Below are 27,589 nucleotides of genomic sequence, written 5' to 3' on the forward strand. Positions count from 1 at the left end.
CTGGGACCTGGCTGAGTTCAACCCCAGTACTGCAGCCTGGTCTCTGGGATTCTCTTCCTGGAGAGGGTCTGGTCTCTGGGGAGCAGGCCTTGTGGACGGAGCAGACAAGAGTCCTGAAAAGAAACAGTAGCTTTTACAAGAGCCCTTTGTGGGGGACCCAGGCCCCAAATCTTATGTTTGTTAAACATCCAAGAACTAAGATACAGATCTTAAGCTAGAACATCACGTCTGTTTTCATTGTCAGGAATTCTAGAGCTTTAGTGTCTCCCACCCACAGAATAAGTGGTGTTTATGAACTCATGAGATGCTTTCCAGTGATGTACTTTCACAGACATAAAAGAAAAATCAGCAATCACAGATGAAAATAAGGAGAGGGAAGAAGAAGTTGGTGAATAAAGAAACATTAACCAGAGAACAAAGAAGAAAGGTAAGAAGTGGAGAACAGAGACAAAGCCAAGGGGCAACAGGAAAGCAGGTAAGAGAAAGATAAAAAGAGAAAATGAGGATAAAAAAAATTGAGTTGGTAATGGGGGAGGCTGGGTATGTGTGGGAGGCAGGGGGAGATGAGAAATTTCCTTTCAATTTTGCTGTGAACCTAAAATGGCTCTAAAAAGAGTCATACATGTACCCTTGAAACTAATAACACTGTAAATAAACTATACGTCAGTAAAAAAAAGTCAGACACACAGTCATACATAGAAGAGATGCTAACTGCAAACTAGGAGAACTTTTGAGAATCTGCTGCATTGGAAACCATAATCCAAACAGTGATAATGACTGTACATCACTGCACTGTTACTTGGAAAGATTCTTTCCAATTCCTTATCTGTACGGGGGGGAACACAGTCTACTTTACAGGGGCAATGAAGACTGAGATAACATAAAAGCCCTCTGTAAAGCCCTTTAAGGCCCCAATGCAAAGTAGTGCACCACTGTTTGCCAAGACAGTAACAATAGAGGGAGTCCAGAATTACTAAACGAAGTGCACAGGGGATATTCTAATCCAGAACATAGCACTACTTTTCTTTGCTTCAACAGTGAATGATTGTGGAATCTTTTTGGTGCTGTTCCTTCATACTAGAGAGAACAAAGCTTGCTAGGAAAATAAAATAGCCTAGCCCATGGTTCACTATTACTACCTAATCTCCCCACAGTGCATATATGCCAAAACCCTAGCAGCTTAAAAAGCACAGTGTGAAGCAGGTCTGCTGTCAGAGAAAGGGCTAAGCTAAGAGGGGCAGGGTGGCAACAGAAGATGGAAGAGGGGCAAAGAGACCAAGAGTACTGGGAAGTCTGAGAGCAAACGTCAGACCAGACTCTGTGGTTGCTCCTTATCATCCTCCTGAGGTGGAAAAGCTTTAGGGTTAAGCCTGGGAAGAAGGTAGAAGAATCTTTTCAAACATATATGCTCACTACACACACCACACTGATCCCACTGCTCTCTATCTCTGCCAAAGACAGAACAAGACAAAGTGGGCTTAAGTTGCCAAGAATAAGATGATACCAAGGTCTTTTCTACTTCTCCATCAACATATCTAAAATTTAACAATCTGTCTGATGCTAAGAATCCCAGCTGAGCATTAAGAGGCTAGCAAAACTCAAGTACTCAGTAGTTTTCATTTTAAACTAGTGTTCCGTGACTGGTGAGAATGAAATACAAAATACACACAAATAACAGTCACTGTAAATCATATTTTTTATGGAAAAAAAAAAAAAGGCTTCAATGGTACCCAAATATTTTTCAAGTCTGAACTTCCTGGTTTGAATTTAAACACCCCATAAAATGGCCCCAACTAACCTTCCCCTCCCCCCGCCCTCCACCTTTCCCCTAAATAAATCCTACCCTCCAGCAGGAGGGGAGGGAAGGCAGGTAGCCTGGGGAATTGTTCTTCCATTCATTTGGTCTCTGGTACCCTGGAGAAATGTGTTTGGGTTATGACTAGTAGGCACACAGGTCCTTGGCTAGAGTCTCCAGAATATCTGGGAGGGCCTACGAAGGTATAAAAAGCCCTTGCGAATGACAGGGAGTGCATCTTGAAGGAGGCCACTGAAGAAAACATTACCATGGGGAAAAAGACAAAGTTATGGAAAGCTACCAAGTAAATATTGAAATTCCAGGTGTGGAATTGGAAATGCGGAGTAGAGACATATAGTAAAGAGAATCTTGGTCAGAAGGTCAGGTGACAGCGCTGCCTCTGCTGACCCTGGGCAAGTCACTTATACTCTGAGTTTTGGTTTTCCTAACTATTAAGGGAGTTGAAAAGATCTTACATTTCTAACATTTTACAATTTCAGGTGTTTTTAAAAGCTTGCTTAGGTAAAGGGTAAGACAGAAACAAAACTTGAGAACACAGATAAATAGGCTTTCACTTAGAAGGCCACACACCTGTCAGTGGCCTGTTCCCAATGTCTTTACTAAGTTCACCCTCTGGCACTCACCACTCACTTCTTGGGCAGTCTCTTGGGGAGACTCTGGAGGCTCACTCTTCAGGGTGGTTACCCCCAACAGGAGCTGGGGGCTCTGACCCTCCGAAGAGGTTCCTTGACATTCTGTCACCAGTAGGTGCAAGTCCTGTCCTAGAGTGTAGACAGAAGCCTGCGGACAAAAGATTCACTTTGAAAAGGCATCCTGGTGGGAACTGGACTGAACAGCAGTTAGGGACATTCCCCAAGGGAACACCAGACAAGCTTCATTTAGTCCTTAAGTAGCGAGTAAGACAAAGTAGCAAGACACATTCACTCATCTGGCAAATATGGACTGAATGCCTACTAAAGCCACATTCTGTTCTACATGCTAAGCAAAGAGAGTCAATACAGGCAAAGAACCCCTGCCTAGAAAGCAAAACCAAACCCCAGATAGATGCTTATAGTGTGTGGAAGTTTAATGGGAAATAGGATATGTACACCATCTCCAAATGTCACCCACAGATTACTAATTACAAAGGGGAAAATGGTAACTTGATAGTGGAGAAATCTGACATATACCACCTTAACCTCATCAGTAACAGGATGATCCACCACCATGTGCCTCCTGAAGTGATGCCCTAGGAGACCACAATGCCACTTCTGTGGTATTCCAGCCAAAATGTACTACCTGGGTCTTATTGTGAGAAAATACAAGACAAACCCAAATTGAGGGGCATTCCAAAAAGTAACTCATCTGTACTCTTCAAAACTGTCATTATCATGACAAACACTGAATAACTGTTCCAGATCTAAGAAGACTGAAGAGACAGCAACTAAAAAATGTGAGATGAGGGAATTGGGGCAAAACTGGCATAAGGAACACTATTAGGCTATCAAGGATCCATCTGAACAAGGACTACTACTGAGGTGATAGTATCATAAAAATTTTAATTTCCCAAAACATGATAATCTATATTCCAGTTATACAAAAGAATGTCTTTCTTCTTCAGAAACACACTGAAGTGTTTAGAGATAAAAGGTATCTCCAACTAATTCCATTCTCAAATGGTTCAAGAAAAAATACTGCATAAGCTATATGGGGGTGTGTGCGTGCACACACAATACCTACGCATACAGAGAGAGGGAGCACTTGCTCACACAAGAAGGGCGGCACATTCCTGTAACAGATGTTAACATTTCATTAACGTGTGTGAATCATACACACAGTTCTCTGCACTACTCTCCCAATACAAGTTATAAATTATTTCAGAGTTAAAAATTAACAGACAAATGTTCACCATTACATCTCCCACACCACCACACACATTCTCTTCCCACCTGTTCTGAGTCTCCTGCGTCTCTCTCTAGACTCTCCAGCGCTATCAATGCATCCTCCCCACTCTCCAAAGAGCACGCCTGCACCCTGGCCTGGAGCTCCTCGGGCAGGATGGTCAGGAACTGCTCCAGCACCAGCAGCTCCAGGATCCGCTCCTTGCTGTGGGTCTCTGGGCTCAACCACTGATGGCAAAGTTCTCGGAGCTGGGCTAGAGCCTCCCGGGGCCCAGGTACCTCCTGGTAGCAGAACTGCCGGAAGCGCAGGCGGCAAAGCTCCCGAGTGTGGGAGCCACTCTCCTGTGAGCTGCATGTCTGTTCCCATGTGGGATCTTCCTCCTTCACTTTCACAAGGCTGTCTCCATTTTCAGGAGCAGAGTCCTGCAAAACTTCATCCATGTTGACCTTAAAGGCTTAGAAAACAGTTCACTTAGCTTTTCCAAATGTACACCTGAGGCGTAAGTATTGATCAGTAACATGAAAATAACAAGAGCTTCAAAAATCTATGGAACACATTTATCTTTTTGTCCCCACTCTAAGTGATGCTCAAAAACTGGGCTTGCTTGCCTGTTTTATCAATGAAGTATACCTTGATTCCTAAGGGAGTAGAGCCCAAAGGGAGGGGGTGCAAGAGAAAAAGGGTTAATAAGAATGCCTGAGCAGCTTATACTTTAGATGGAGGGAAGATCATCTATCTCTGTATATTTCTCACAGAATACTTTACCTTAGGTGAAGCAGACTTTCAAAAGTCTTCAAGTCTCCATCGCCTAAGATCTGCTGTGATGAGATTTTGTTACTTTTCCCATTATGGAGTGGAGTCTTTTTCCTTCCCTTGAATCTGCATTGGTCTGTGACTTGCTCTGACCAATAAAATATGGCAGATATGACACTGTAAGAGGAAGTGCTCTTATAGTCCCTGGCACACAGCCATGAGACTGCCATGCTGTGAGGTCACGTGGATGAGAACCACAGAGCCCCAGCTGAAGCTGAGCTGAGTCTAGTCCCCAGCCACATGAGTAAGTCGGGTAACACTGCCCAGTCAACCTACAGAATCATAAGAAATAATAAGCTGAAGTTGTCTTACGCCACTAAGTTTGGGGCATTATTTTTTACGTAACAATAGATAAACAGCAGAACTATTTCAACTTCTGTTTCTCCCTCTCATTTTTCCTTTTGTTATCTGCATCAAAATTCAATATATCTCTGTTCTAAGAACACTCTTATCTATCCCGTTCTGACTTGCCTTTCACATTTCAGACTCACATCTTGAAATGCCACAGGATGCCTCCAGCCTTGGACCTTCCTGCCCTGTTATTTCAACACATCCCCAACTGAAATTAGCCTCCTCAAAGCTGCACTCACTCTGTATTTTTCTATTTCTATTGGCATCACCACCATCCTCCATGTATTCAGGCTCAAAGCCAGCCTACATATAGTGTACATAATCACCCTGGGTCCACTCAATTCTTCCTCCAAAATGCCTCTTACACCCACTCCTTCATCTTCCTTTTTACACCATTATGATTGACAGTCACTATTATCACAATATTTTCTGTGTGGTATTCCTGCTCCACCACTTCATCATCACTGGATTGGTATTTCTTAAAGCACAATTCAGACCATATCTGACAACCCCCACCCCCAAATGCTAATTTCAATTGTTCCTGGTTGAACTAAATTCAAACTCCCCAGGATTCGATTTTAGAACTGAGTTTCTCTTATGTGTTTGCCACTCGATAAACATTTATCGAGCACATCATTATTTTCCAGGAGCTATCCCCGGAATAAGACACAGACCCTACTTGCAAGAAAGCCATCGTCTTCTCAAATGCCTCGTGTCACTGCCAGCTAATACTCAAATTTCTTCCACCCACCTTGTACTTTATGGCCACGACCAGTCTTCTTACCGTAAATCTCCAAGGCCCAGCGCAAATGCCACCCCCAAACTTCCTCTGAACCACTCAGGCGGAGGGCGTTCCCATGGAAAAGTGAGCCCAAGCCTGCCTCACCAACTCGCTTCACTCTCCAACTCACAGGTCACAGCCCCCATCACGACCATCACCCCTTGCTCCTTGAGGACAGGGTCTTATCTTTGCCGGCGTACCTGGTATTCAACAAATACTGGTGGATGTCCTGCGGAATGCACGGAGATGTACTGGGATGCTAAGACGTCCCGCGGGCCCAGAACGTATCTTACTGCGATCGCACCCCAGCACTTGGAATACAGGGGGCACTCAGTGAATGATTGTCTTAACTGCTAACAGCCCAAAAGTTCAAGGAACAAGCACAATAAAGACGTAGCTGACCCAGTGAAAAATCCCACCGTAGACCGGAGGCCCAGCTCTCCAGTCCGGAGAAGCCAGGGGCCTCGCCTGGTGGGCGTGCCCCCACTTCCTGCCGTCAGGACTCCGGGCTGCAGCCGAGCCGGCTCTGTGTCTCTCTAGCAATGCGGCCGGCACATCTCTCTGGTGCCTCTGGAGGACTCCAGCTGCCACAGCCCAACAGGCTCAGTAGCATAGTCTCCGACAGACCATCCGGATATCCCCAAACTACCCCTCATGTTTGCAATTATTTCTATTAAAAACCAAATAGATGATGAAGACAAAACTGAGTTTCTGTCTTTAGAGTCCCCAGAGGCTGCTGGGGAGACAGATGAATAAACATTGCAATAGAGCAAGCAGCACACATTTAAAAAATTTAAATACACAGATTCGAATATGAACACCTAAAACTCAAGTTGCACATAACTGCATATATAACTTAGTTAAGCCTGCTAATAATGTATCAATATATCAAAATATATTAAAAAGTCCCATAGTAAACAAAAACAAAAACACACCCTCAAGTTGCACAGACTGAAATGAAAAATATCCCAACTCCCCACGGTTAACCACTGTTATTATTTTGTGTATACCCTCCCAGGACACCACCAGCGACACAATGCTGCTGCTGCTAAGTCATTTCAGTCGTGTCCAACTCTGTGCGACCCCACAGACGGCAGCCCATCAGGCTCCCCCATCCCTGGGATTCTCCAGGCAATAACACTGGAGTGGGTTGCCATTTCCTTCTCCAATGCATCAAAGTGAAAAGTAAAATTGAAGTCGCTCAGTCATGTCCAACCCTCAGCGACCTCATGGACTGCAGCCTTCCAGGCTCCTCCATCCATGGGATCTTCCAGGCAAGAGTACTGGAGTGGGGTGCCATTGCCTTCTCCACAGCCACACAATAGCACTCAAAACAAACATTTGTTTAGTGTGTTATTTTCAACCACCCCTGGCATCATGATTTTATTTTATATCTTATCTTTTTCAGTTAACTTGGCAATCTTCCCATACCAGTTTATCTTTTAAGAGCTAATTAGTATTCCAGTGTATGGGCTAATTTACTTAACTATCCCTACTACATTTTTTCTTTATAAGTAGAGAATACCACTGAATATCTTTATATGCTTTAATGAATATATTTCTAGAGTAATTACATACTGGAATATATTTGCCAAAGGGCATGTGCATTTAAATTTAAATCCCCTGTTTAATTTTTAAGGGCACTGCTGTTTAAGAGTAGAATGAGGATCTAATAGAATAATTCAGCCCAGGTGAACATGGTGGTTCAAAATCAGAATTAATATTAACAACCAATTAACATGTGAAAAGATGGTCAGTTTTGACAGTAAAACTCTTTAAATACTCTAAAAAGTAAACTCAAACAGAAATGGCCAATCAGAAGATATTGTTGCAATATAGTACAGTCTTCCTGACTTTCTGCTTTGAGTAGATTTTTAACTGCCTTTTAGGGTGTCTAGGATGTTTTATGTTGTAAGCAAAACCCCAATCGAATCTAACATTTGCCCTTTGTTCAACATTTCCATAATTTCTAGGAATAAGGAAAACATTATTTAAATATATCTCTATCCATCATTTGTGTCTAGGTGGTTATTTATGGGTTTGCCCTGAGGGTACAGATGAGTGCACCACTTCCTTTGGAATTGTAAGGAAGAATTAGGTTAAAGTATCAATGAACTTAGGATGCTTGTAATACCTATACTATAGAATCATCATGAAAAGAAAAAGCCAAGATTAATTTTCAAGAGAGTTAAGGGTGTGTACTGTTCATGGGGTTCTCAAGGCAAGAATACTGAAGTGATTTGCCATTCGCTTTTCCAGTGGATCACGTTTTGTCAGAACTCTCCACCATGACCCGTCTGTCTTGGGTGGCCCTAACACGGCATGTCATAGTTTCATTGAGTTAGACAAGGCTGTGATCCAAGTGATCAGTTTGGTTAGTTTTCTGTAATCATGGTTTCCATTCTCTCTGCCCCCTGAGGGATAAGGATGAGGCTTGTGGAAGCTTCAGTTAATCCTAAAGGAAGTCAGTACTGAATATTCACTGGAAGGACTGATTCTGAAGTTGAAGCTCCAATGCTGTGGCCACCTGATGCAAAGAAATGACTTATGGGGGGGGGGGGGGAATAAAACCCTGATGCTGGGAAAGATTGAAGGCAGGAGAAGGGGGCGACAGAGGATGAGATGATTGGATGGCATCACCGACTTGATGGACATGAATTTGAGCAAGCTCCAGGAGTTGGTGATGGACAGGGAAGCCTGGCGTGCCGTAGCCCATGGGGTCACAGAATTGGACATGACTGAGCAACTGAACTGAAGAGTATATAATTCTTCATACTTTGAATCTTTTCATTATCATCGCTCTTTAATGAGAATAAAGATATTTCAGGTCACTTCCTTAACTGAGTAGAATCAAATAGATCTAAACTATGATATAGAGCTAAATATTTAGGCATTAACCTCAGCACATCCCTCAAAACTCTTGGAAAACTCCCTAGTATCAACTTAATTTTACTAATAAAAGCAGAATAAAAGATACATACCTTATGGCTTAAGCAATGGAATATGACTGACTTTCCATAAAATTCAATTTCTTGAAAAATTACAACTGCTTCTCCTGCAGATTTGGTCCTTCTCCAGAAAATGGCATTAACTGTAGCTTCTGGTCAGCTTGCACTGAGTCAGATCACAGTGGGACGTGGATCAAAGACTCCTAAGTGCCTATTTCAACCTTCATTCTCCCCTTTACTCTTAGTGACAGAAGCCTGATTTTCAGCTGGACACTCTGAAACCCAGAATAAGATATACTTTCCAGTTTCCCTTTCTTTAGTTTTGGCCTATGATATACGTGCTGAAGTGATTTATGGGAAAGCTGCTTAAAAAGGAGCTGACTGACGGGGAGGCATCTCTGTTCTTCTGCCTTCTGTCCACATTTTGTATGTGATAGCTGGAGCTTCAGCAGCCATCAAGGATCATCATATGATGACTTTAAGGAATGATGGCATGAAAGGCAAAGGCTGGGGCCCCTAGTGATGTCAGAGAGCCACCTTCCAGGCCTGGGCTGCTGTCTCTGGCCTTTTCTATTTAAGAAAACACAAACTTTTATTATGTTATTCCCACCTTTTGTGTTTAAATTATATGCAGCTGAACAAAACCTTAGCAAAACCTGAGGGCTCGCCAGTATTCCCACTCACATGACAGACTAAGAAGTCTTTTCCAGACAGCAGTACCCCAAGCAGCTGCCACCAGTCAGCAAGTGATGTTTATCATCCTGGTGACATATTCAGAAGTCAGACTCCCCTAAGCTTACTAGTCCTCACCATTACCATGACATTTTGGCATTCACAATGTGACGATCATGATCTCTTCCAAGCTGATTTTATTACTTGACTTTCAAAATTCCAAAACAAACAGCATTTTAGAGTTACATCATCAGTATTAAAGGAAAAAAAATCTAATTTCTTTCCCCAGACATTTATCAAAGTTCCTGTGCAGCAGCCACTATACTAACACTGAAGTTATCAAGTAAGATAGTTGCTACTTGGATTAATTCAGCCTGGTTCATTCAAATAACTTACCAAATCTCTTCCATAGTCTAAATAAAACTTAAGTTTCTAATTTGAATCAATGAGGTATACACGGCAGGGATGGGGCTGGGAAATGGTAAAATTAGATCATCATTGCTTTCCAAAATGCTTCTGCTGATTGGGGTGGGGATGGGGTAGTAAAATCAGTGGGGAAAAATGTTCACCATTAATAACCTGCACTTTAAGATACCTTTGAGGGACTTCCCTGGCAGTCTGGTGGAAGTCTGTGCTCCCAATGCAGGGGGCATGGGTTTGATCCCTGGTCAGAGAACTAAGATCCCATGTGCTGTGCAATGCAGCAAAAAAAAAAAAAAAAAAATTAAAAGGTACCTTTCAGTGTGGTATTCCAAAGTTTTTTTTTCTTTTTTTTTGGATAGGAGACTGCTGCTGCAGCATGCGCAAAAATATCAACCCTCTCTTCTTTTGCTTAAACCTATAAATCTATACATACTTGACTCATTGATGACTTCAAGCCCTTGATCATGAGGCTCTCTGCTACTTGGAGACACATAACTACACATATACCATGTTAAAGGCTCTGAGAAGTCCTGCAATGAAGAATGCTTTTACCTTCGATCCCACAGTACCATCTAGGGTCAAAATATTGTGGCCCAAAGCTGACTACAAGGAAAATAAGAGTGCAGGCAGAAAGCCTTCAACTTGGCCTCCAAGTTCTCTGCCAGAATTGGCTAGAATGACTTTTCCTGAAGTGCTGCTTATTAACGTACTGTCTCTGATGGTCCATAAGGAGAGGACACTTCATCAAGCCACTCTGTCTTTGTGGTGGTATCTCTGATGTTGAAAAAGACCGGACCTCTGCCTGAAGGCTTCTCCACATTCATTACACTTGTAGGGTTTTTCCTCGTTGTGGATTCTCACATGCTGAGAGAGATGTGAGTTTAATCGGAAGGCTTTCTGGCAAATAGTACATTTGAAAGGTTTTTCTCCAGTGTGAATCCTGTGGTGTCGAATAAGGTCTGAGGTCAAACTGAAGGCTTTCCCACACTCATTACACTGGTGGCTTTTGGAGTGGCTGTGGATTCTCTGATGGTGGGTGAGGAGAAGGGCCTGACTAAAGGTTTTCCCACACTCTTTGCACTGACAGGGCTCCTCCTGACTGTGAATTCTCTGGTGTCGATTAAGGTGGGAGCTGCGCCGAAAGTTCTTTCCACAGTGGATACATAGATAAGGTTTCTCTCCAGTATGGATTCTCAGATGTTCCAAAAGGCCTGCATTCTGGCTAAAGACTTTTCCACACTCCTTGCACTGATAAGGCTTCTCACCAAGATGGATTTTCTGATGTCTGACAAGGTGTGAACTTCTCTGAAAGGCTTTCCCGCATTCATGACACTGATGACCTTTTTCTCTAGAGCAGATTTTCTGATGTCCAGGAAGACTCAAACTCTGACATACTTCAGCTTCACAGAGCTTTTCTTTCTTGTGTGAACTTTCATGCTTAATCAGGTCTGAGTGCTGGAAGAACCCCTGCCCATGTTCTGAGTATTTATAGTCAGTTTTCTCCTTGGGCTCAGCCTGCTGCCTATCCAAGTTAGAGTCCTTGTAATGAACCTCCATGGGTTCAGATGGTTTCCCAGATGATTCCACTCTTCCACAGGAGTCTGTCTCGACAACCAGCTTCCCATTCTCAATCCTTTTTGCCTCCCCTGAAACATTAAGTATATAACACCAATTATTTGCTTTTTGGTGCTCAGGAAAAGGAATCTGCAATTAGGAGGATAAAACTGAATCAAGCCACGTGTGCAAAATGGAAATGTGGATGTTTGTGTTGCATATAACATACATGGAATGATACATAAGAAAATGTTTCCCAGTGGCTGCTTTGAGAGGATTATGGTGAGAGATGACTTATTTTAAATGGTTTGAAGTCACGTGATACATATGCATATATACATACAGAGAGAAGTTAGCAAGCAAGTAAACAGTCATAAACGGCAGGGCTCTATGTTCTTTTTTGTTTTTCAATCTGCTTATGGCTTCAGTGAAGAAAATACTGAACATTTTCCTGCCTTCACTCCTTCCTTCCTAAACCCATCCTAAATGCCAATCATTACTGTAGGCACTGAGGTTATCAAGTAGGATAAAAACTTATTTATTTTTTATGAACTCTTTTTAAAGGAGAGACAGAATCATAAACAAGTAGTGGGAAAATAACGTAAAGTTTGTGCCAGGCATAGCAGCAACACAGAAGAAAAAAATGATTGTTAAAATTTTATCTTTGAGAACTTTTTGCTAATCTAGTTTTCTAAAAATTACCATAAAACATCAACCACCAGGCAAAACCAGGAAGTAAGAACATATCATACAACTTAAGTTTTTGAATAATTTATAATGGCTATATTACTTTAAAAACTTCAGTTAATTTAGGCAAAATGATGAGATCACTGGTCTCAAAATTGAAGAAAAAGCATACAGAATTACAGGGTCTCAAAAGAACATACAATTGGAAGTATTTAAAAGTGAGGTTAAACAAATAAGGACCTACGGTATAGCACAGGGAACTCTACTCTGTAATGGCCTGTGTGGGAAAAGAATCCACAAAATAGACATATTGAAGATGCATAACTGATTCACCAAACTATACGTGAGGCTAACATGACATTGTATATCAACTAGACACCAATTAAAAAATTTCAAGTGTGGATATACACATAACTGATTTACTTTGCTGTACAGCTAATGGCTGTATGTTCTTGATAATGGTCTGCCATGTGGAAATTAAAAAGCTAGGTCAATTAAATACCCAGGGCAAATAAGAGAAAGGGATAGCACTAGAAATAAAGAAATGAACTGGAAATGAAGAGATGCAGACATGGTGCCAATTTTATCACTGATTAGCTGTGTTTCTTAGTGATTTAAATCCTCTGGGCTCAATGTCCTCACCAATAAATCAAAAAAACATTGGGCCACAAGACCTTGAGGCTAACATGAAGTCCACAAAAATGTCTTAGCCTTTCCTAATCTCCTTGGACAGCAGTAACTGCTTTCCTGTGTGGTTCAGTAGATCCATTATAGTTCATTGCTTTAATAATTTACTTATAGATGTGGCACAGAAGAGATAATAAACAATGTTTGCTGAATAAAAACTTAGTTCAGACACCAGGGAGAGGGTGAGAGGGAATAGCAGATAGGAGCATGAAGTCCAGGAGCATGAATGGGATGGAAAGCAGAATGAGAGTAAAAGGAGAAGTGGATGGAGAAAATAGAAGAGTGAGAGAGTCTAAACAGCAGTAATAACAAACAAATGAAGCTTACTCTGTGTGAGTAAGATAAAGACAGCAAGCAGAACATTTCAAAAGTTGAGAGTCAATGAGAAAGTGAAAATGAAGGGTGGGGGGAGGAGGTATCAGAGAAAGTAAAAGCACATGTTGGGGAGGCAGAGTAGAAACACTAGAAACCTAATTGGGTGTAAGGGCTTTGACAAGAGGATGAATAGCCCCCATGGGGAGGGAATGAGAGGACAGTCTTTTCCGTGAGGACAGAATGACACGCACAACTAAAAGGAAATGCAGGGGCCTCCAAAACTGAAAAACAACCTAAACTTTGAGTGTAAAATAACATTTTTCAACAGATCTAGAAGGTAAGGAACAATTTCAAGAATCTACTGTTGCTGAATCTACTTTTTATATTTAAAATATATACCCATCATTGATTACATGGCATAAATTCATTTCTGCAAGGCTGTTTAGAAAAAGTAGGCCTCTCTCTTTTGGCTACTTTACTCAGAAAGCTTCCAGAAGAAGAGGAATTTTGAACTATACTCAGAAACTGTGCAGGGGAACCATGCAGTAAGTAAAAGTAGGCTTTACAATTGAAATCAGCCTTGCATCAAATAGATATATACTGAAGGTCTACTCTAGGCGAGGGATGGTAGCAGACTCAGGAGATAAAACAAAGCCCTGTCCTTTGGGTCTGGCAGGAGGAAAAGAGAAGTAAACCAGCAATTCTAATATAATATGATCAGTTCCATGGTAGCTTTAGCAGCAGAGGTGGGGAAACTGATCTAGACTTGGGGGGATTTAGGAAGGACAGAGAAAGTGATATCTAAGCTAGCTGTGAAGGAGGAGTAGGAATTAGCCAGAGAGAGTGAGGAAGAAGTATTCCAGACAGACAAGGTGGGAAATGGACTCAGCATGAAGAGAAACACACGTGAGAGTTGATGGAATCAGGGATGACTAATTGTCCCAGTGTGCCTGGGAATGAGGGTTTTCCCAGCACATGGAACAGTTGGAATGAAAAGTCTCCAGCAAACTGAAGCAAGCTGATTATGTTAGGGAATACAAGGCTGCAAGGTCTGCAAGTGCCAGAGTATGCTAGGTGAGACTTCTGTTAAGAGCTATTGTGAGTGAGTAAAGGTGATGGGTTGTTTCTTAGTTCATTGAAGGTCTTCAAGGAGGGGAGCAACAGTAATGAATTTGTGTTTAAAGCGTGGAGAATGAACAAGAGGTAATTTAACTTTAGCAGAAGCACCAAGATGAGAGATGGTAAAACAAAAAAGATAAACAGGGCTTGTACCAGACTGGAAAGAGGAGAAGAATGAAAGGGATAAATATTAGAAAGAGAGATGTCAGAATCTAGAGCAAAAAAAAAAAACACAAAAGAAAATCCAGACAACATTTAGAAATAAAAGGCAGTAGTCATTTACAATAACTGGAAGGTGGTAAGAAAAAAATAAGTAGTGAATCATGTGGCTGGCATTCTTTCCCTTGGGAGAGAAACAAGCACTCCTTTTTCATTCACACCCCTGCCCCCCAGTAATGGGGAGAAGAGAAAGGTAAAGGTTCACACAGGAGAAGGATTCAGTTTTAATTAAACAGAAAAAAAAACAAACTCGAAACACTCAAAAACAGAAACAAGGGTTAGGGAAAAAGGAAATGTCTGGGGTAATGGAAACTTTTCTGTCTTGACTGTGGTGATGATTAGACAACTGTAATTATTTCATGTTTGTGAAAACTCATTGGCCTGTACACTTACAAAGAGTGAATTTTAGAGAATGTAAACTAACCTCAATAAACAGGACTCAAAACAAAAACAAAAAAGCAAAATGCTAAGGGTGCCGAGCAAGGCCTCCAGGCAGAACCACAAATCTCACATGCGAAGATGCAGGCTTCTTACCCTTCTCTCTCTCGGGCTCTGGGACGTCACCTTCAGGTTGGACCTGCCACTCCGGCATGGCTTTTGCAGGGGCTGTCTCCTCCATGAACACTTCCTGTTTCTTTGCCTGGTTTGGGTCCTGGGGATGATTAGGTACACGTGGGTTTAGGAGGAAACTGCTGTTCAGAAAAACACTTCAATGTTTAGAAAAGGAAGCGAAAAGAAGGGCAAAGAAAAGAGAGTGGAAAACCTGAAGCACATTCAGTTTCCTCCCAGCAGAGGCAGGGTGGCTGAGGTAAGAGTTTCAGCAAGAACAACCAGACTGCAAAGAAACGGAACCCAAGCTGAGCAGTTCTCCCACTGCTGAAGTCATGGCCACGGCCCTGGCCCAGCGTGTCAGCTCCTGCTTTCTTGCAAAGGGGCACACCTGACCCTTACCTCTTGTCCTGTTCCTCCCAGCTCCGGCTGCAAATCCTCCAGGAAAACCACCGCATCATCCCCGCTCTCCGGATGATGCTCCCGTAACCGGGCCTGGAGCTCCTCAGGCAGGATGGTCAGGAACTGCTCCAGCACCAGCAGCTCCAGGATCTGCTCCTTGGTGTGGGTCTCAGGCTGTAGCCATTGTCGGCAGAGCTCCCGGAGCCGGCTCAGTGCCTCTCGAGGTCCTGTGGTTTCTTCATAGCGCAACTGCCTGAACTGCTTGCATAAGGGCTGCTGCCCGAAGCCTGTGCTGTTTCCCTGCAGCTTGATTCCCTGTTCCCGAGCAGAGAGGTGATCCTCCTTCACCACCCGAAACCCCTCCTTCTTCAGGTTCACAGGAGCAAGGGAAGGAACGGTTCCCCATGCTGTCGCCATCTCCACCTTCAGACTGCTCTATTTTGGGCAACTTTCTTTTGACTGCCTCCTCAGGGATACCCCTGAAAATGTAATAACAAGAATCACAGAAATAGTAATAGCAGTAGTAATGATGATAACTGCAATAGCAATCCCCTTTGTTGGATTTATACATTTCCAATAATTACTATCCATTTCTCCTCTCTCTCTGAAACAACCATACAAAATGAGAAGACTGTTTTACAGAAGATTGCCAGCTAACAGCATAAATAACAGATTTGAAAAATCATCATTCTGTAGCCCTTGATGAAATAACTGATTCAATCAAGGACCACAAATGGGTGAAATCACTGGGTAAAAAGGAGTAAGGGGAAAGGATAATCTCAGCCTCAAAGAATCACCACACTGATTGCTTATGCATTACAAAGGGAAGGATGGCGCTATCCGGCAGTCAGATGAAACCTAGCAACACCAACAGTAAGATAACTGACCTTGTGCCTCAATTTCTTACACAGCATTTTTACTAGACGTGTTTAACACGAATCTAATAATGAGGAAACTTTCAGATAAATCCAAAATGTCTAGAATGCAGCTTATCTACAACAGATATGCACTTTTCAAAACATCAATTTCATAAAAATAAAGAGTGAATGTGGGAAAGGTATTTCTCTAGATTAAAGAGATACAGCAAAATGTAACAAGTGAAATTTGCTCTTGAATAAAAAAAATACAAATGTTTTGAAGAATTCAGAAATCTGAATAATATATAGGCAAACCAAATAGAGCCCAAAGGCTGTATTTTTACTTAAAGTTTTACTGGAATACTGCTGCTGCTGCTTAGATGCACAGTCATGTCTGACTTAGCAGGGATCGAACCTGAGTCTCCCACATTAAAGGCAGACTCTTTACCCACTGAGCCAAGAGGGAAGATTGATTTTTTCTTATTGGAATACAGCCAAACCCATTTGGTAGACAGTGTTTACATCTGCTTTCAGGAATACACTAACACGATTGAGGACTTGAACAATGGAGCACTGATCCCTGCTCAGTCAAAAATCCAAAAATCTGTGTGCTACTTACTATCTCTGCTGCAAAAACAAAGGAACTGATAGATGAGCAAGGGTAGGAAGCTAAAACAGCTTCAACAGGATCAGGACTCAAACTCTAGTTCTTTTGACTCCACATGATCTCTAATCAAACACAAACTTTCCCCCACTTAAAGATCTGTAAAATGAAAATACATGTACTATACGTACTGAAAAAACCCATGTATAAGTGGACCTATGTAGTTCAAACCCTTTTGTTTAAGGATCTACTGGAGTTACCACAGAGACTGTACCACCTGCAAAGCTCAGCTATTCTGGCCCTTCACAGAAGAAGTGTGTAGATCTGAGAGTCTCCTCAGGTGGAATACAGTTTTGTGGTCATGTAAGAGAATAGCCGTATTCTCAGAAGACAGTACTAAAACTTATTTTCAAATGTTGCAAGGAGAGGGGAGTCTGTGGAGAGGTATGTGGAGAGAGGGAGAGAGAAAAAACACAAATGTAGCAGGAAGTTGACAAGAGCTGCTAGATGAGGGGTATATAGTATTGACCATACTATTCTTACAACTTTTCAGTAGATTTGAAAATTCTTCAAAAGTTGAGAGGGAGAAAAAAGACACAAAATGAATAAAACTGTTTGTATGTTCATTCATTAAAGCCAATATCAGAATTAACTAAAAGAACATAAGGATATTCACAACTTACCTCATTCATTGTCTAGGTGCCACACTCTTTAGTTGCTGGAGGTACAGAGATGAAAGAACCTCTGGCCTCTATAGCTCTCTGCCCCACAAGAAATCAAGTAAATAAGCAATTACAGTTGAATGTATTAAGTGCCACGGTGAAGGTAGACACAGGATGCTAGCAGAGCTCAGTGGTAAGACACTTAATCCCTGTTAGCAGGTCAGAAAAGACCTCTTGAAGGTAGCCCTTCTGACTCATAAAAGACATGTGAAAGTCAGAAAAGAAAATACAGAAAGGGTATTCCAGACAGAGAAAAACCTGAGCACAGAGCTGTTGGAAAACCTCACATGTTCTGGGTAGTTGTTAGTTATGGCTGGGAAAAGGGTAAATGGGGCTGGGACCTGGGAGACACCTATGTGTAAGGAAGAGAAGTAAGAAGGAATAACCAGAAAGGTAGAAAAACAAAGACAGTAGAATCCAAGAGACAAGGGGATCTGTTTCTACAGGTGTGGAGTGGTGGAACGAGCCTGAGCCTCAGACTGGCCTGGGTTCGATTCCCACTCTGTCACTACACTGTTCACTCATTTGTAAAATGAACATAATACCTAATTCAGAGACATGTTTTGAGGTAAATGAGGGCATCTCAATTAGACAGTAGTCCTCACTCACTGCAACTAGAGAAAGCCTTGCACACAGCAATGAAGACCCATCCACAGCCAAAAATTAAAACCAAAACAAACAGAAAACCCCCAAAACTTTTCATGTCTCCTTGTCCATAACTATATCGTGCTCAGTAGCATCTGACTTTTTGCAACCCTATGGACTGGTAGATCACCAGGCTTCTCTGTCCATAGGATTTTCCAGGCAAGAATACTGGAGCGGGCTGCCATGTCCTCCCTCCAGAGGATCTTCCTGACCCAGGAATCAAACCCGTGTCTCTTGCATCTCCTGCACTGCAGGTGAATTCTTTACTGCCGAATCATCAGGGGAGCCCATAACTATATTAGTATTTCTAAAAAACACAAACAAAAACAAAAAAAAGTCAGTGACTTCCCTGACAGTCCAGCAGCCAAGACTCTTTGCAATAAATGCAGGGGTCCTGAGTTCAATCCCTGGTCAGACAACTAGATCCCACATGCCACATCTAGAAGATCCAGCATGTCACAACTAAGACCCAGCAGAGCCAAATGAATTTATTTAAATAAATATTATTTTAAAAAAAAAACAAACAGAGGTCACTGCAACCGCTGTAAAGGCAATTCTGGTCATTGGATAGGGAGAACAGTCACCCAGTCACAGGAAAATGAGAAAAATGACACAAGTAAGCAAAAATTAGTCTTTCAAAAAACAGGACATTGAAAGGAAAAAGAAATATAGGACCTAAGCTAGGAGAGGGTAGCATAGAGGACAGGTATGTTATGTACCATCTTTATGCCAATGATTTCCTTATTTTTCTGCCCAGACCTCTGAAAGATTTTTCTTCTGGCTATCTGGTTCCTGGGCACCTTACAAAAGCCTATCAAATGCAACATGTCAAAATGAACTAAGAGAGTCTTCCTGGTGGCTCAGTGGTTAAGAATCCACCTGCCAATGCACGAGACATGGATTCAATCCCTGGTCTGGGAAGATCCCACACGCCTCAGAGCAACTAAGCCTGTGTCCCACAACTGTCCCAAGCCTATGCTCTGGGGCCCAGGAATGGCAACTACTGAGCCCAAAAGCTGCACTACTGAAGCCCATATGCCTTTGAGCCTGTGCTCCATAACAAGAGAAACCACCTCAATGAGAAGCCCATACACTGCAATGAAGGGAACCCCCCATGCCCAGCAGTGAAGACCCAGCACAACCTTAAAAAAAACCACACAACAAAACTCAGAGAATTATACCATCAATCTTTTGAACAGGCTCTTGGTATGTGGGGACTCTTGATTCTGATGACTCTTGAGTGACTCTAGAGATAAGTGAAATAGTATCTGCCAATTGTTGGCACACACTTCTGAATCAGTATAGTATAAGGCTCACTCACTTAGTGGCTGTGCCCAGTTAGGTTCCAAATTTAGTTCGCTGTTACATAGTATCACTCCCAGCTGATACTTATTTGTCAAAACAGGATTTACAATCTAAAACGCCAATCCTGCTGCAGCTGACCCTTAAACAACAGGAGAGTGAACTACATGGGTCCACTTATACATGGATTTCTTTTTTTTCAAATAGGCCAAATCTGCTATGTGGCCCTGTGAGTAGAGAGAGCTGACTGTAAAGTTATACTTGGATTTCCGACTTCACCATGGGCCGCTAACCAGTATTGTTCAAGAGTCAGCTATATTCTTAAAAAAAGTGAAAAGATGTCCATGAAAGTAATGATTGTTAGCCAGAAAATAGTTAGGTATTATGATGGTGAATTTTCTTTGACAACTTGACTGCACCACCGGGTACCCAGATATTTGGCCAAACATTACAGTGGGTGTTTCTGTGAGGGTGTTTTCGGATGAGATTAACATTTAAATAAGTGGACTGAGTAGAGCAGATGGCTTTTATTAATGTGAGTGGACTTCATCCAATCGGGTGAAAGCCAGAATAGAACAAAAAGGCTGACTTTCCCCAGTAAGAGAAGTCACCTGCCTGACAGCCTAAAAGCTGAGAAACCAGCGTTTTTCCTGTCTCCAGTCACCCGATTCCACTCTTGCCTTCCAGTCTGGTCTCATCTTGAGTTCCCGGCTGTAGACGCTTAAAAACCTGTCAGATGTTTTTCCTTTGCTCAAAACCTTCCTAATACTCTTTCCACATCAAGAAATCAACAAGTTCCTTACACAACACCCACTTTTTCTACAGGCCTCCTCCCACCCCCATCTCTCTGACAGCATTTTCTACACACCTTCCCCTTGTTCACTGTGCTCCAACCACTCTGGGCTCCCAGCTACTCGTCGAGTATGATAAGCGAGCTCCTGCTTTAGCGCCTTTGCATTTGCTGTTGCCCCTTACTAGAAAATTCGTGTCTGCAAAGGCCACGTAGGTTTTTTAAACCTCCCTCAGGCTTTTGCTCAAAGTCACCTTCTAAGGCTTAACTTATACATATTTAAAATTGAGCTCAATGGATAAATATATATATATATATATATATATATATATATATATACACACACACACACACACACACACACACGCAGAAGATTGTGCCTCTATAAACAAGAACCACAGCATCATTCCTCTCCTAGGCCCCAAGATTGACATCTCCTGTCCTCGCCCGCTCAGAGTCCACACGTCTCCTCCATTGGGTAAGGCTTCTCCGCACCCGCAAGGAATCAGCTGCTCCCCGGCCCACGGGCCGCAGTTACTCCCCAAACTGGAGCGCAATCACCACTCACCCCTCCAAGGACCCACGGGAAAAGCCAAAAGCTTTCAAGCAGCTTGTTAGCTCTTTACTGAGCGGCCGCTCTCGCTCCGCGGCGCTTTTGACCGTCGCTCTAGGAATGCTGGAGGACTGCGGCTCGATGGCTCTCCTACGAGGCGGCCAAATTCAGGCTAGTAGTTGGTTGAGCGGTCTCGGAGTCCAGAGGCTGGGAGGGGTGCCCCAAAGCTGGGAGGGGCGTCCAGGTGTGTTTTTAGGTTTCTTAAGTTTATAACCCGAAATTTATTTCATATATGTAGATGACACGCAAATTCGTGAAAGCTGGCGTGTTTTGGGGCTTTCCAGGTTCCCTCAGTTCAGTTCAGTCGCTTAGTCCTGTCCAACTCTTTGCGACCCCATGGACTACCAACCTTAGCGGTAATCACCCTGCTAATGCAGGAGACTTTAGAGACACAAGTTTGATCCTTAGGTTGGGAAGATCCTCTGGAGTAGGAAATGGCAACCCACTCCAGTATTCTTGCCTGGGAAATCCCATGGAGAGAGGAACCTGGTGGGCCTTAGTCCATGGGGTTGCCAAGAGTTGGACGTGACTGAGCACACATACACAGGCACGGAAACAGGTCAGCTCACTTTAGTGTTATCACAGCCGGTATTCCACTTTGCTCACTCACATAATTAAGACATGGACACATATTTTACCATTCTCCCCAATTAAAAAAGTTATCAAATACAGTGGCAAAAATAAATGTAAAAGTGTTTTTAAGTTGAACATGTATATATGTACATATGCAAATATACAATGAATGTATATGTATGTATGAATGAATGTAACAAAAAATTAAGGCATGTTACCAAATGCAAGGTTGTGTGCTGGATGCAGTAGGCCAAAGAAACCAAATGTGGGCGTTTTAAAGCAGAGAGGTTTATTGCAGGACCAACCAAGGCAAACTCTTCTTGGTGTGTCCTCAAAACTACCCCAACTCCTCAAAGGGTTTCACCAAAGCATTTTCTAAAAGTCAGGTGAGGGAGGCGGGGTTGTCAGGAACGTGATCAGCTCTTGCACAGTTCTCTGACTGGTTGGTGTTGAGGTAACAGCGGTTAACATTACTACTACTTAGTGAAGTATTAGTTGTTCAGTTGTGTCTGAGTCTTTGCAACCCTATGGACTGTAGGCTGCCAGGCTCCTCTGTCCATGAAATTTTCCAGGCAAGAATAACTGGAGTGGGTAGCCATACCCTTCTCCAGGGAATCTACCCGATCCAGGGATCCAAACCTGGCCTCCTGCATTGCAGGCAGATTCTTTACCCAGGCAAATAAGGCAGTCTGAGTCACCTTATTGGTACTTTGGGCCTGGAGGTCTAGAGGCATGATCATCAAGTATTTCATTTCTTCCATTTGGTGGTAATGTTAGCATCTGTAAAACAACTCAGGAGAGTGCATCAGATATTATTATCTATGTACATCAGAGAGGAGCTACAGCAGAGGATAGAAGGGAGGTGTTTGTACCAGGAAGATCCCATAGGGTCCTCCTCAATTACAGTCTATTACTAAGGGAGAGAATAATCAAGCATTATTTTCTGCAAAGTATGCGAAGGGTAGGGGTGGGGGTAGGGTGGTGTCACGACTGAAATAAATTCTGCCAAAGAAAACAGAAGTATTCCCTCTCTTGCCCACATCATCACAAACTGTATTTTTATTATCTGTGAACAAAATAAACCCTTAAAAAAAATCCGAACAAACTGGTTTAATCAGTTGGTAGTTTTGAAACAAGTATCTTACTAACCATTGTTTTATCACACAATTCATATTGTTTCAAGCCTGAAATGATCATAACAGAAAAAAAATTCCATTATCAGGAGAGTTCTTTTTCCCCTTGTGTGTCAAAAACTTAAAAATATCTTTTAAAAGTTTAACTTAAAAAAAAGTTAAAGTAAAATGTATATATTTAAAAACTTTTCCTTAGGCTAACAAATCCAATCAATGCGAATATTTTACTAATTAAAAGTTAATAATTCTGTCGTGCAGGGAAAATACATATCTCATTTTTTTCAAGAGCTTTTCCTCAAAAAAAAATTATACAAGAGGTAAACATAAATTTCGATTTTAAAAGGAAGCAAATATATCCTAATTCATTTATTACCACTTTCAAACTCCCTACCATGGTTGGCTTAAATATCACTCATATTATCAAGGCTGAGATTACGGTCATTGCATTGGATATCCCATGAAAATAAAAACACAATGAAGCTAGACAAAGAAGAGCTTTTTAACAAGAATTCAAGGTGTTCATTTTTAAGTAGGCTGTATTTTTTGGAAGCGGTACAGGTAGATAAAGTGAGAATAAATCAAAATACCATTTTTACCAAGACAGAGCTACATTTCACTAATAACACAAATCACTTTTTGAACTTGAGATTTTCATTTTCTAAGATTATCCTCATTTCTGTAAACAAAATGGTCATCTATATGTTTCCATCAGGTCCAGGTCCACGATGTTTAAAATAAAAGCTTCCTTTTCTATATGATCAGTAAGAGGAACTATTGCATTATAGCCATGAGATACAAGTATCTTTTTGTAATGATTCTTTCCACTATTCTGTCTGCTTCCACCCATACTCATTCATTACTTTGAATTATGACATAGAAAAATTTGTAGTCAATCATTGTTCTAAATAATCAAAAACTTCCAAATAAATCTAATAAACCTAATTCATAGTTTAATTATAGGAAATCCATAACTTTAAAACCAGCATATTAATAGACTAATAACTACAAATGCTAAAAAGTAATTTAATAAAATTCAGCAAACATTTCTGAATAAATGCGGAAACTCCTAATAAAATAGGAATAGATGGATGCTTCCTTTATATGGAAAAACACACATACACACATCTCAAACCAAAAAACCTCCCTCATGCTTGATAGTGAAACTTCATAAGTATCTTCATAAAAATGCAGCCGAATTTATTAGGTTAAGAGCAAAGAGACGAGGAATTCCCAAGGGATCCAGGGGTCAGGACACCAGGCTTCCAGTGCAGAGGGAAATAAGATCCTGTATACAGCTTGGTGCAGCCAAAAGAGAGAGACAGAAGTCCATCAATCTTACCTTGGTTTACTTAGGAGCCACAGTTTCTGAGCTGCATCTTTTCCTCACGTGAGAAAGACAATTCACTGAATGGCTACCAGAGCTTTTAGGGCTTAAAGGGAACATGATTAACTGTTTCCCAAAATAGCAATTCAAAAGTCAAATAAGGGGGAAATATCTTCAAGTTCTGTAATAAAGAACTGATTTATTATTTGAAGAGTTCTTATGATCAATAAGAAAAAGATCAGAAACTCAGTAGGAAGATACACAAATATATAATGTGGATAATTCACACACAAAAAAGAATTACAATTATTATACTCAACCATACTCTTAAATAAAAATGAAATGCCATTTTCACCTATCAGATTGGCAAAGATTCAGATTCAAAACGTTTAGAAATACAATATTGGCAGGTGAGTGTGTAAACCAGTGCATCCTCTTTGGAAAGCAATGTTACAATGGCTATTAAAAGCACTTTGAGGTTAAATGTAATATTCTTAGACTTTGACCACTCTATCAAAAACGTCCACCATTTCTGGCTCTAGCCCCTTCTTTTCTTCATAGCATACTACAATTTATAATTATTTGTCTGTTAACTATTTAAAGTCTGTCTCCCCAAGTTAGCATGTAAAATTCTATGATGGCAGGTATCAAGCCTAATTTGCTTTTTGGTTTATCCCTAATATCTGCTATGTTGCCTAGTACATGGAAAGCACTTGTATTAGTAAATACCTTCCCTTTGATTCAATAATTCCACTTCTAGATGGCCATTTTTAGACGACACAAAGCATTCTTTTTCACCCAATAATTAATTCTATTTTTAGATGAGCATGCTATAGATGATAACACTCATACATCTACAAAGATTTTCACTACAAGTATTGTATAATAGCAAAATACAAAAAAAATCTTAAATATCAGATATAATATGGTTCATCCATACATTAGAATACTATAAAGTCATTAAAAGATATATTTATATGCATTGATATAAAACATCTCCAAGCTATGTAGATTCTTCTATATAGTGTGGTATAAATGGAAATACATATACCTAACAAGAGGGCTTTCACTCAACCCTCTTTGGGAAAATCTCAAGCTAATGTGATCCAGTGTCTGTCAAGTTACATACTGGGGTAAAAGTGCCTCTCTACATCAACTATGCCCTGCCAGATTCTAGAGCCACATCTTTTGACTTTCAGCTCTGTGGGCTTTCCAGGGTCTTGAGGCTTGAAAAGGGGCTTATCCAAATTAGATAGTTTTCATTTGTACTGAAGTCTGAGCTTGGTCAGGTATCACTAGATGACAATAAGGTCTTATCACAGACCACAAGTGGAGCTCACTGTAAATGTCTTCTCAGCACTGGTGCTAGCCAGTCTCTCCATGTTAACTCTCTTGTCCACGTGGTCCTTCCTAATCTGATCTTTTCATGAGCTCTACCAACCATTTCTTTATACCTCCTCCTTTTGCTCTTTCTCCTCATCTAGCTGGCACCTAATCTACTCATTGGAATATCCAACAACTCTGGATCGTTATCTTTTTAATGTCTATTTTTATGGGTAAACCCTAGGACTCTTTCAATCAGGTCCTTGGCTTCTGATAGTCATAGCCAAGTTTTTCAAGATAATATTGGCTTTCAGTGCATGTACGATATATATATATATATATATATTTTTTTTTTTCTTTTTAAGTCATTCAGCACTGTAGTGGGCACCTGTTGGTTGCCTACCCCTGCCTTCCTAACATTACTCTAATATGGATACTCAGGTATCCATTCCTTGCCCACATAGCCCATAAGGTGAGCAACTCGGCAGATCAGGAGTTAAGTCATTCTATTTCCGCAGCAATGATATATCCGGAAGCAGGTGGTGGCGGGGGGTGGGGGGAAGGCAGGAGGGGAGGTTTGGGGGAAGCATGTGACCTAAGCTAATCTAATTAGGCTGAGTCTCAGTAGTCTTATTTGGAATGCCAAAACAAAAATTTTCCTTCTCTCTTCATACGTGGACCAGAAAATACATAACCAAACTCAGGGGCTTTGGCAGCCTATTATTTAAGGGAAACAGGCTGGAAGAGGAAAATGAGCCAATAAAACTAACTTTTAACTCTGTTAAATGCAAACCAGAAGTATACACTCAATTGAATCCTTTGTTTTTTTCCGGGGTTCTCCTGGTTTTCCTTGGGTAAATGAATGGCTCCATGAGGAAGCAACAGGGAAAACAACAACCCTTTAGGTTAATAGCTTCAACTTTTATCCTGCAATAAACATGCTTTTACATAAACAGGATTCATGGATAGATAAAGAAAATGCCAAAAAGAGATTTCTTAGGAGGAAAGGATTAGGGATGGGGGTAGAAGACTCACATTCTACTGACTCTCCTCCTATAGTGTTTGAATATTTTTAAAAACACATATACATATTACTTTTACAGTTAAAATTAACAAAATATATTGTTAAAGAAATCTCAAAAAGCAGCTTTTTCTTAAGGAACTTACAGTTGGTACAGTAGCACCATAAAGCCTTTTAATTTTGGTCATTTAAAATTGTTGAAAGTCCTGCTATGGAACAAAAGTCCTTATTTATCATCTTTCCCTTTTGTTTTTCGGTACACCATCTCTCGGAAACTAGTTAGGATTTTATTCTCTCTCTTCCGTCTCTCTTCTTGGTTAAAGGATGCAAGGGCTCTCTTCTCATCAGCACTATAGATCTGATTCTCTTTACGCAGGCGCACAGCCTCCATCCTGCGATGCCTGCTACCACTCATAACATAACCTGAGCATTCAAAAGAAGCAATCTCTTCACTTGTCAACCCAATTTCACCTCTTCGTGGGATACGCTTTCCGGCTTTTACATACTCAGCCATAGCTGCACCTTCACCTGGAAGCAGAGCATGGCCATAGTTCAAAGGCTTCTCATCTTGAGAGGTGTGTATAATAGGTGCCTCTGGACCTATTAGATCCATGTTATCTGCAATCTTTGACTGCTCAATCCAGATGTCTTCTGGCAACTCGTCTTCTGAATCCTCATAGCTTGAGCCACTGGATTCTTTTTTAGTCTTCTTAGTCTTCTTTTTCTTGGGCTTTTTAGCTCTGCGTTTCTTTTTCTTCTTGACTCTTTTTGCTCTCTTTTTATCATTAGAGCTGGAATTAGTGTCGGAGTCCGAATCACTGTCACTATTATCAGAATATGTCCTATGTTTTCTTTTGGACTTTTTCTTTCGTTTCTTTTTATTTTTCGAACGACTGGCCTTTTTCCTTTTTTCTACGGAGCTGGTATCTGAACTGCTGCTCTTCTTGGTCTTTACCTCTTCATCCTCAACCGGGGTGTGTTCATCAGAATCTGGCTCAGGAAACTTTGGAGACAGCCCCCATACCTCAGGAGCTCCCAACTCCCCAATCCTTTCTCTCTCTTTCAGCCGCCTCTGGCGATAGCTCTCCTCCTTCTCTTTCTCACAGTCCTCCACCCACTGCCTGTCGCCCACATAGTGGTGTTGATGGTAACGGTACCCTCCACAGGAGAGAGAAGAGGATGAGAAGTCATAGTTGCGGAGCCCGGGGGGCCGCTTTCGAGACTCAGGGCAGATAAAGGGGTAAGAAGCTCCAACACCCGACCCACTCCACGAAGGCCTGAGGCATTCGCGGTCGCGGGAGTGAGTACGGCTGACCCAAGGGGAGTGTCTGGCCTGCGCGGATGGCGGGCTCTCGGAAGAGCTGCGTCGCTGTCTCCCAGAGCCCGGGGTGTCCTCTGGATAGCTGGACTGGGACACTGGCGCCATGGGCCGGTCTTTCACACCGGTGGTTACAACAGGGATACT

The 27,589-nt window shown here is 41.7% G+C and overlaps 3 protein-coding genes and 1 long non-coding RNA gene across 15 annotated transcripts in view; 1 reads left to right on the plus strand and 3 right to left on the minus strand.

Annotated features, from left to right (window-relative positions):
* PGBD1 (piggyBac transposable element derived 1) overlaps nt 1-20,804 on the minus strand; it is a 32,594-nt gene extending 11,790 nt beyond the window's left edge. Inside the window, exons 1-6 of one of the 11 annotated variants that reach the window (XM_060403364.1) lie at nt 20,706-20,804; nt 8,624-15,696; nt 4,463-4,598; nt 3,745-4,151; nt 2,440-2,596; nt 1-113 (exon numbers count right to left, since the gene is read on the minus strand). In XM_060403364.1, the coding sequence (XP_060259347.1) occupies nt 1-113; nt 2,440-2,596; nt 3,745-4,137 (663 nt within the window). In that variant the 5' untranslated portion in view covers nt 4,138-4,151; nt 4,463-4,598; nt 8,624-15,696; nt 20,706-20,804. Of the gene's footprint in view, nt 114-2,439; nt 2,597-3,744; nt 15,697-20,705 lie in introns of those variants that run through there. The other 10 variants (XM_027959042.3, XM_060403361.1, XM_060403363.1 and 7 more) reach the window with 10 other exon arrangements.
* On the plus strand, nt 109-6,345 carry LOC121817400 (uncharacterized). The gene is made up of 2 exons (XR_006057289.2): nt 109-475; nt 5,509-6,345. It is a non-coding gene; the product is annotated as an uncharacterized LOC121817400 (long non-coding RNA).
* NKAPL (NFKB activating protein like) lies at nt 9,443-27,589 on the minus strand. Of its 2 annotated transcripts, none has more exons than XM_060403366.1 (2): nt 20,706-27,589; nt 9,443-15,696 (listed from the first exon to the last, which is right to left on the minus strand). In XM_060403366.1, the coding sequence occupies exon 1, from the start codon at nt 27,548-27,550 to the stop codon at nt 26,351-26,353; it is 1,200 nt and encodes a 399-aa protein (XP_060259349.1). In that variant the 5' UTR covers nt 27,551-27,589; the 3' UTR covers nt 9,443-15,696; nt 20,706-26,350. The 2 variants fall into 2 exon arrangements, with proteins under 2 accessions (XP_060259349.1, XP_060259350.1); XM_060403367.1 differs by having other exon boundaries at nt 11,757-18,352.
* Nucleotides 10,430-15,634, minus strand: ZSCAN26 (zinc finger and SCAN domain containing 26). Its single transcript, XM_027959049.3, has 3 exons — nt 15,218-15,634; nt 14,801-14,918; nt 10,430-11,331 (listed from the first exon to the last, which is right to left on the minus strand). Exons 1-3 carry the CDS (start codon nt 15,632-15,634, stop codon nt 10,430-10,432), a joined length of 1,437 nt encoding a protein of 478 aa, XP_027814850.1.

The sequence above is a fragment of the Ovis aries genome, chromosome 20 (assembly GCF_016772045.2).
Source record: "Ovis aries strain OAR_USU_Benz2616 breed Rambouillet chromosome 20, ARS-UI_Ramb_v3.0, whole genome shotgun sequence".
Classification (NCBI taxonomy): domain Eukaryota; kingdom Metazoa; phylum Chordata; class Mammalia; order Artiodactyla; family Bovidae; genus Ovis; species Ovis aries.